The sequence below is a fragment of the Fundulus heteroclitus genome, chromosome 11, assembly GCF_011125445.2.
Source record: "Fundulus heteroclitus isolate FHET01 chromosome 11, MU-UCD_Fhet_4.1, whole genome shotgun sequence".
Classification (NCBI taxonomy): domain Eukaryota; kingdom Metazoa; phylum Chordata; class Actinopteri; order Cyprinodontiformes; family Fundulidae; genus Fundulus; species Fundulus heteroclitus.
Window position 1 is genome coordinate 23,907,476 of NC_046371.1, and position 9,766 is coordinate 23,917,241.

Consider the following 9,766-nt stretch of genomic DNA (forward strand, 5'->3'; position numbering starts at 1 on the left):
TTGATCAAGAGGATAGCTGAACAGTGGATGGTTGTCTATTTACTCTCTGCTGGCTTATCTTGAATTTATTACCACCAGGAACCCTTCTCCATTATTCATAGCTTGTGTTAGTAGCTGGGGAGAAAGAGGAAGAACCAGCGGCGGGAATTCACAGTGGAAGGCTTTTAATACCCTGGGAGTCAAATACAGGCTGACTGTGGGGAATGAACTTGATTCATACCCCTTTAACTTTCACATTTTGTCACATTGCAAACGCAAACTTCAATTTGTTCTGTGGCAATATGATTTTTTTTTTAGGCAAATTAGTGTTAATTATGAGGTAAATGGAAAGGATACTTGGTTTTCAATTGTTTTTTTTGTTTTTTTTTACCCAGAAAAATACCCTGTGTGTGGGATGCATCTGTTTAAGCCCCTTTAACTCTGATACTCCTCAGTAAAATCAAATGGAAAGTTTGATTCCCTACTCTCTCTTTATTAGCAGACATAGTTAAGCTGTGTAGTTTAATCCCAGGGTAAAACAAGGCTGTTCTGCTGAGGCCTCAGGAGTTTGTTAGAAACAACATCGTGTACGCCAAGGAGTACAGCAGTCAGGCCAGAGATGAACTTGGTTGAAGCAGTAATAAGTTATAAAACAATAATACAATGTTACGCTGGTGGAAGACTTTGGGCCAGAAGTTCGCCTTCCAGCAGAACAAAAGGAACAAAGCGTTATTCATGTATCAGAGCGGCCTTGTCAGAGTCCAGACATTAATCCGAACCAGAATCTGTGGCAAGACTTCTTCTAACCGGACCGATCTCGCTAAAGAAACATGGATAACAATGTCAGTCTCCAGATATGCAACGCTGCTTCAGACATACTGTTCCTCAAAAGCCTCTCAGCAGAAGACGAGTCTATAAACTATTGACGCAGGGGGGCTTAATACAAATGCACTCCACGCCTTTTATTTTCCAATTTTTCATTGCTCAAAGTAAAACCTTAAAGGCATTTTCCTTCCACTCCACAATAATGTAGACCTTTAAGTTGGTCTTTTCACATACACATAAGTTTGTGGTAAAAAAGTTCAGGGTTTTGGAGTATTATATTTAAATACCGGAAAAGGTATTTTTCTGTCCATAAAAGCTTGTCTTTTTTCCTAAATGGCCTTAATGTTGTAATCCATAGTTTTCAAATACATTTTCTTCACTCTTTCGTTCAAGTTATAACTAGCTGTGCAGCTAAATAACCCAAAATATTCAGCTGGTCATTCTCTCTGTCGAGTGTAGTAATTGAATACATCTCCTAGTTGACAGTAATTGTTAGGCTTTAGTGAAAGTCTAACTTTAAAATTTTTTTGGTTTTGTTACGTGATACTGACTTAAACTCAAGTGCTGCATATTTCTCTTGTAATTGTGGTGTTTTTGTTTCATCAGAGCATCTGGCACTGTCTACACTGCCATCGACATAGCGACCGGTCAAGAGGTAAAGTAAAATGTGGCCCTTTGTGCTTCTCGTGTTAAGCTGTAGCTTTGCTAAGCTATAAATATCCGTGGTCTCAGGTGGCCATCAAACAGATGAACCTGCAGCAACAACCCAAGAAGGAGCTGATCATCAACGAGATCTTGGTGATGAGGGAAAACAAAAACTCCAACATAGTCAACTACCTGGACAGGTGAGTTGTTTTTTTTTTTAAATCCTGAGCCCCATTTCGAAAATACTTTTAGCAGCTGCATTTTTAGGCGTGTGAATGCTTCGTTGGTGTCAAGGCAACAGTAAATGCTTGTTCCCCAAATAATATAACGTTACAGTTCTGACATCCTCTGTGATCCTGACATTATCCAGAATCAAAAGATGTAGAAGAAGAAAAAAAAAGAGCAATCAGTGGGGCTTTTTTAAAGAATTTCAAGATAATAAAACACAGGCATTTATGCAACCTAAACATTGCACAGCGGTTTTCAGATAGTATTAATGCAAGATGGAGCATAAATAAGTTCTCCCTTTAATTAATTCAACCTAATCCAGCTTTTACTGTAGTGACATTGAGGGATTGTCCAAACCTCCTTTTTATATCATTTTATTCTGCTTCTGCAGATATCCTTCTTTTTTCCCCTTTTTATCCTGCTGGGTTGAACTCAGATTGAGATGAAATACTGCCACCTAGTGTTTCAAAGCAACAGCAATGTCGCAACTGTTTGAATCTGTTCCTTTTCTACTGCTACTGCTTCTCTTAGGTCTAGTTGAAGGCAGTCAGCCTTTTCTGCCGGGGTCACATCTTCAGCGTGTTAATCCAAGCATTGTTTTCAGCCTCCATTCTGCAGCCAGTCATTTCTCAAACTGTTGAGCGATTTATCACGCGTATGCTCTTGCCACAAGCCAGGATTCACCCTTTCACTGTTGTCTGCACACTTTAGCTACCTGGTGGGGGATGAGCTGTGGGTTGTGATGGAGTATTTGGCTGGAGGCTCACTGACAGATGTTGTGACTGAGACCTGCATGGATGAGGGCCAGATTGCTGCAGTCTGCAGAGAGGTAGGAGTTTGGACATTCACAGTAGCGTCCAATGATAGCCAGGAGGAGGACACTTCTTGTGCTTTTAGAAATCAATCAATCATGTGTGCCTCTACTTTTGTCCTCCTAGTGTCTTCAAGCGTTGGACTTTCTACACTCCAACCAGGTTATCCATAGAGATATAAAAAGTGACAACATCCTCTTGGGGATGGATGGATCTGTGAAGCTCAGTAAGTCACGTTTAAAGGTTTGGCTTTAGTGTGGTAGTGAAATAAGCCATTTATACGAGAAGAAAAACCAATGGACACACGGTCAAACCTTGTTGAATATGTATGTTAATGTGAACAGCTTAACGACTTTCCCTTTCCTTCCTCCGCAGCCGACTTTGGCTTCTGCGCCCAGATCACTCCCGAGCAGAACAAACGCAGCACGATGGTGGGAACGCCGTACTGGATGGCCCCAGAAGTGGTGACTCGGAAGGCTTACGGGCCAAAAGTTGATATCTGGTCTCTGGGAATCATGGCAATAGAGATGGTGGAGGGGGAACCACCTTATCTGAACGAGAATCCACTCAGGGTAAACACAGCTGCAATGCATATTGGGTATTAAAGGAGAGTCTAGGAAAGAGTTTGTTTTTCATGATGAGACAGGTAGCTGCAAACTGACCCTGACATAGACTCCTTTATTGATTCCACAGAAATACAATGCCTTGCAAAAATATGCATGTCCCCCTTCTTCACATTTTGTCACATTCCAACACTAAACTCTGGTCTATTTTGTGTTACATCCAACGCAAAGGTTTGGATTATTGTAAAGAGGAAAAACAATTACCATATTTTTTTAACTGTAAGGCGTGCATAAAATCCTTAAATTTTCTCAAAAATAGATGGTGCGCCTTATAATCTGGTGAGCCTTATATATGAACGTTCTTACTGACTGATATTTTGTGGTACAATGCGCTCAAAAAGCTGTTTAAATGTGTAAGTACGACTTTGGTTAGCAACAAAGCCGCTCCGCTCAATAGATATTCGGAGCATTACGGTACACTGTGTCACTACCTGATTGGACCCCTGAGCTGTCTACAAGACTGCCTGACTGTAATGTCGAAACTAGAAGTGCATTCATGTAAGGCAGCCCGCGCCCGGAGTACGTGCTACCAACAATAAACAAAGTTAATTCAATATGAAAGGTCTGTTTATTTTGGCCTTATGTTAGAAACAGGGCAGTGTCGTACAACTACTCTGTTCTCCCGACAGAGCGGATAGCTCTCCCTCTCCGGAGAAAGACGTGTACGGGGGAGGGACAGAGTGATATTACACATTTGGGAAAAAATATTTGTTGCGCCTTATGGTCCAAAAAATATGGTATACTTACCCTTTGCAAAAAGTAGTTTATTCAAGTGTATTACAAATATACTAATTTCATACTTAAAATGAGGCAGTGTACTTGAAGTTTACTTTTTATAAACTATATTTCATATACTTACCAATAGTGAAGTATACTTGGCTTATACTGAAAAGTATAAACAGGACTCTAAGACTAAGTATATTAATACTGAGATTTAAGCTTGTACTTATACTTAATTATACTTAATAAAATTTACTTCAAGTATACTACTTTTTTGCTAAGGATAATATTTATTTAGTTCTAGTCGCCGTTTGCGACAAGCCATGTCAGGGAGACCGCAAACGGTGTTCTGATCAGAGGAGAACAAAATCTAGCTTTTTAACCTTAATGCAAAACACTGTCCATAGAAGAAAGCTAACACTGCACAATGGCTAAACATGGAGGGTGCCGCATCATGCTCTGGGAAAGCTTTCTTTGAAAGTAGGATGGAGCTAATTAGAGTGCAATCCTGGAAGATAATCTGTTAGAGGTCAACAAACCTTAACGTACAGGTGAGGATTCAAGGTTGTTCAATATAAATGCACACCAGACTTTTCTGCTTTCCAGTTAAAGAAACTTCAGAAAACCACAGTTTTGCCCTACTTTGTGTTGGCCTATCACATAAAGGCCCAATAAAATAGTCTGATGTTTGGTGTTGCAATGTGATGAAATGGGAAAAAAACTTCTAGAGGAAAAAGCCGAGGTATAATTTACAGTCCCGCAGGGGGAATTCATCTCGGGCTACAGCCCATACAGTACAACATCGATCAACTAAACGTGAAACTTTTCAGACAGTGAAAAAATAATCCCTCTTGCTTAAAAATGTAATTTAAAACTCTATGATCAAAGTCCCAAGCTGTTTTTGATAAAGTCCATAGGGTATTTATTGATGGAAACACAGGAAGATGTAAAGAGGGGTCAGTAGAAATAAGTTAAAAGCTTTAATGCTTGATATGCTTTCATTTAAGGCAACGTCTGTCATATTTATTTACCTTTATCTATAGCTGGTGGGTAAATCTTTTGTAAGGCATTAAATAAAACGTAGAAAAAAAGCAAGTAAAGTTTAAAAAAAAAAAAACTTATTGAGTTAATGTTGTTAAAATGTTGGGTTTTGAATTTTAAAACCGTCATCATGTCGGACCACAGGCACTCTACCTGATAGCAACCAATGGTACTCCAGAGCTGCAGAACCCAGAAAGGCTCTCTTCGGTGTTCAGAGACTTCCTCAACCGCTGCCTGGAGATGGATGTGGACCGCAGAGGCTCCGCCAAGGAGCTGCTGCAGGTAAACATCCCACTAAATACTCTATACCTATGCTGTCGCTCAAAATAAACTCCCTGAAACCAATGTGTGTGTGTATATATATATATATATATATATATATATATATATATATATATATATATATATATCATAAAATACTACATATACAAGGGTGTGTGCACTTTTCAGAGCCACTGTACACAAACACTTCAAACTGAAAGATTTATCCTCCAAGTGTGTAAAATAGATTTAACGAGTTTGGAAGGAACGATCTGTTGTGATAGCAAACACTGAGTTGCTTAATTTTGAAGAAAGTGGTCCTGATTGGCTTTAAAGTTGAATAACGTATTGATTTCGCGTGTACAACCATTCTTCTCCTCCTCACAACGTCCCCCGATTCCCACAATCTTCGAGACAGGCTTAGTGAGTCTGTTCTGTCCATGCACTGATCTGCTCCCTTGTGTCTGCAGCATTCCTTCCTGAAGCTGGCGAAGCCCCTCTCCAGCCTGACGCCTCTGATTGTAGCTGCTAAGGAAGCCATAAAGAACAGCAGTCGCTGAGGGGTGGGGCTCCCCGTCCAAGCCCGAGGCCGGAGCGCTGCCGGTGATGCGTTGCTTCATGACAGCAGGGGGTTGGGTGAACGGGGTGGGTTTGTGTGACTGACAGTGACAGCACAAGGGCATGAGACCCTCCCCAGCCGCCACCGCCGCCACCACTCGTCCTCAGAGCCTCGTTTCCGGGACGGACATCTGGTTTTGCAGCCTCTCGGCCACACTGCTGAAAACAGACCTTGCCTCCTTGTTTACTTCTCCAGCACTGTACATGTAGAGCAGTCTATCACAAGTATGTCAGACACGTGTGTGTGTGTGTGTGTGTGCGTGTGTGTGTGTGTAAACAAAACCGTGCACTTCTGTTCACGTCATGTCTTGTTTTGGGATGAATCTCCCTAAACAGCAAAGACAAAAAAATTAGTTTGGATAAAACTGAAAAAGGGAAGGGTGCAGCAGTGAAACCGATAGACAACGAATTCTTCCCTGTCCTGGATCAGGATTGGTTTCCTTCCCTCTCGTCAGGGAGCACAATCAGGCCACATCCGTGCCGAACAGCCGATGTGAAGGAGGACCTCTGGACCCGACGTCAGCCTGCATGACCATGGTTCTGTGAAGAAACACCGCTAACCCTCTGCATATTGCCTCCTCTAGACGTGGCGTAACTCTGCTGTGTTTTAATGTGTAGACGTGTGTGTGTGTGTGTGTGTGTGTGAATGAGTGTAGGGATGCAACTACCGGACGGGGGAGGGAGGGATATAAATTCAGGAGTAATTTCTTCATTTTTCATTCACTTATGCCAGCTTTAAATACCCTGCAACAATCCATGTCGGCAGTTCTTTGATATGATTGGAGCAAAATCTCTTCTTTAATTCAAAAATGCTGTCTTAAAATCACTGGGCATAAATGCAATTGGCTGATTTCCAATTATTGCTTGAATATGTAAAGTCTTCGTCGTTTATAGGACATCGTTTTTGAAGCATCCTCATACAAATTGTTATTTCAAGGAAGATTACACAAGCGTTGGTGATTTTTTTTTTTTCCTGTTTAGGTATGTGTTGCCATCTTCCATACAGTGGTATGCAAAAGCCTTGAACTTTGCCACATTTTGTCATGTTACAAATACCAGATCCATGTATTTTATTTGGACTTAATTTGGCGATGAACTATGAAGTTGAAGGAAATGGTTGATGGTTGGCGAGTGAAAGTGTGGCTTTCTTTTGATTTAGCCTTTCAAGATCGCATTGTTTTTAACTCCATCCACCCGCCCATCAACAGTAACTTCCCTCTCCCCGATCATGCTATGGGGAAAGCATCCCCGTAGCATGATGCAGTCACCCATCTGCTTCACATACGATGATGTGGTCATCGTGATGATCAAGTTGTTTTTTTTCAGCCTCAGAGTCATTTTTGACACATCTGTCTAGAGCACCTTCTTCTACATGGTTTCTGTTACCATTACATGGCTTGGAGTAAACTTTAAATGGACTTCTTATTGTTTTCTCTTTTTTTTTCATTCTTTCATAAAGGCCAGATTTCTGACTGCATTACCAACAACTGTCCTGTCAGCACACTTCCCCGCTGAGCTTTTGATATTTGCAGCTCCTCCAGAGTTACCTCTAAGGTTAATTTCTAATTAATGCCCCTCTTGCCTATCAGTTTAGGGTGGTTTGATATCTTAATAGGAGGACTCTATTCACTTATTAGGGTTTTTTTTTTTTAAAAAAAACGATTGCTTGCCCTACATTTTATTTAGGTACATCAGAGTAAAGGGGCTGATTATAAATGCACGCCACACCTTTCAGATTTCCATTTGTAAAGCTTTTGCTTTCCATCAACTTCCCAATCATGCTCTGCACATGAAATCCCATAAAAATACCTCAGTTTGTGGTTGTAACATGACAAAAAGCACACAAAAAAGCTCACTAGGTGTGTCTTTTTCCTTTTCTTTTTTGCAAAGCACTCCAAAGATCTGAAATGGCTTGCATAAATTAGGAGAAAAGGGATGGAAATAGCAAGCTGGTAATCCTGAATTCAGTCCAGAGGGTAATAAATGTATTCAGATTCGGCGAGTTGCCACACAGTGCCCCAGGCTTCCCCCGTGTCCTTGAACAGAAAATGAAATACATCAGAAATATGTCTGATTTACAAATGGTAGAATGACGTCTTCTCATTTGCAATCTTGTTGATTTATTTTTTTCCATCTCAGTGTTGGAGATAGAGGCTGTTGCTGTCTAAGACGCTGCTCGTCCAAGCTGTAGTGTTTTCGTCTTTCGAATGTGTCTTATATTTTGATTTATTTCTCATAAGGTCGTTACATTTTGTCGTTTCTTAAATGTGTGTCAGAGCGAACTAAGGAGTGGCGTTCTTTTGATTGTACCCAGCCCCCCCGTCGTTTCACTCTTAACATTCCTTTCATGCCTGGATTAGAGTTTAAACTCATTCCACTGCTACATCAGTGTTTGTATTTACTTGCTTCATCAGGCGTTCCCCCTGACGCGCAGCGCCACGAGAAGCTCACATACGCTCATCCTCGACGTGGATGTTTTTGTTTTTTTTAGGCTTTGATACAAGCATTTAAACTGCTCATTATTTCAGGGTGTGTGATCATACGAAAAGAAAAAAAATAATTGATTGCAAAAGCTTAAAAATTTCTAATCAAAATTAGTCCTATAGGCTTAAATATATGCATACGTCTCCACTAATGTTTGGATTAATGTCCTCCCGAAGCAAGTTGCGTAGACACCACAGACCTTTTGGAGCCACCGACAACTTTTTTTTCCGTGATTCTAGCTGGATGTTTCACCGCTTTTCATGGCAGAATTGATGGGACTTCATTTCAATTAGTTGCTTTCCTGACGCATACGCTGTTTCAGATCATCATCAAGTTAGAGGCGAACTGCCTTCGTCATTCCTTCCACTTGTTGTGCGACGCGCCAGGGAACAAAACCTACCCACAGCGCGACGCCGCCACCGCCGTGCTTGACAGGTTGGAACTGTTTTTTCGGCTTAAAAGTTTCACCTTGATCCCTCCAGACGTAGCGCTTGTCATGGTGGCCAAATACGTCACTCTTTTTTTCTTGTTTGGCCTCCAAACGCTTCTTAAAAAGTGATTTTTTTTATTTTATTTTTCCACGTAGGCAGCCGGAAATTTCAGCAGCCTCCCGTCCCATGTTCACGTAAAACTGGCTTACAGGGGACAGTGACACCGGTGGTCCAGCATCCTTTTGTTTGTGATAGACTTGAGCCTCGTTGGTTCCTGGGGTGTTTTTGAAAATCCTCTTCATGGTTTTGTTTGAGGGCTTTAATTTGGCTCAGATGGTGGAAAGGGCTAGCCTCGTGAGACCATCCAGATCTCGCGAGCTTTCAAGGTTTCACTCGCAGATCAGTCTGGCTACTCTCCGTTAAAGAAAATTTGGAGCCGTTCACCAAACGAACGTCCAATCAGCGTTGGCTTTGAGGCGGGTTGAGGTGTGACGCAATGGGAAGCGCGTCAGTTCAGTCTAAAGAACATGGCGGTTTCAGCCGATGAAACTAGCGTTAGCGCGCCTATCGAGCAAGTTTTATCGGAAATACAGAGTATTTCTTTGCTGAGCTAACGAGCCTTTACTTGCAGCAGCAAGAGTAGCTTGGCTTGTGGTTGTGTTTTCGTCGTCGCTCGTAACAGAGCGACGGCGAAGCATGTTGACGAGTACGTCATATGCTTCGTTGATCTGATTGGTTTATTTGGCCTGTCTATCACCAACATAGGCCAATCAGTTAACCAGTATTTTCGCCCCTTCCCAAAATTACTTCAACGGAAGGTTTCCAGATGGATATGCGGAGCAAATCTATCTGGCGGCGTCAGGTTAGGAAAGGGCAATGCTAGGTGTCCCACATACACATCAAAACTGGTTTTCAAATAGATAAAGCAGGGTAACGTCATCTTTCCGGAACTGTCCTGACATCGACCCTATTAAAACGTACATGAAGTCAAGAACCCAGCCAGAAACGCGTCAGAAGGTTGTTGAGCCGCTACGGGAGGATTGTGGGGGAATAAACGGCCAAAATTAACGACGTTCATGCCTATGATGAGTGAATGTAC

General features: G+C 41.7%; 1 protein-coding gene across 2 annotated transcripts in view; it reads left to right on the plus strand.

The window, feature by feature from the left end:
• LOC105919908 (serine/threonine-protein kinase PAK 3) overlaps nt 1-8,500 on the plus strand; it is a 44,041-nt gene extending 35,541 nt beyond the window's left edge. For both annotated transcript variants that reach the window (XM_012855362.3, XM_012855363.3), the window contains 7 exons: nt 1,411-1,459; nt 1,537-1,649; nt 2,389-2,506; nt 2,616-2,715; nt 2,865-3,061; nt 5,018-5,155; nt 5,605-8,500. In XM_012855362.3, the coding sequence (XP_012710816.2) occupies nt 1,411-1,459; nt 1,537-1,649; nt 2,389-2,506; nt 2,616-2,715; nt 2,865-3,061; nt 5,018-5,155; nt 5,605-5,694 (805 nt within the window). In that variant the 3' untranslated portion in view covers nt 5,695-8,500. The remainder of the gene's footprint in view (nt 1-1,410; nt 1,460-1,536; nt 1,650-2,388; nt 2,507-2,615; nt 2,716-2,864; nt 3,062-5,017; nt 5,156-5,604) is intronic.
• Nucleotides 8,501-9,766: the final 1,266 nt, after the last annotated feature.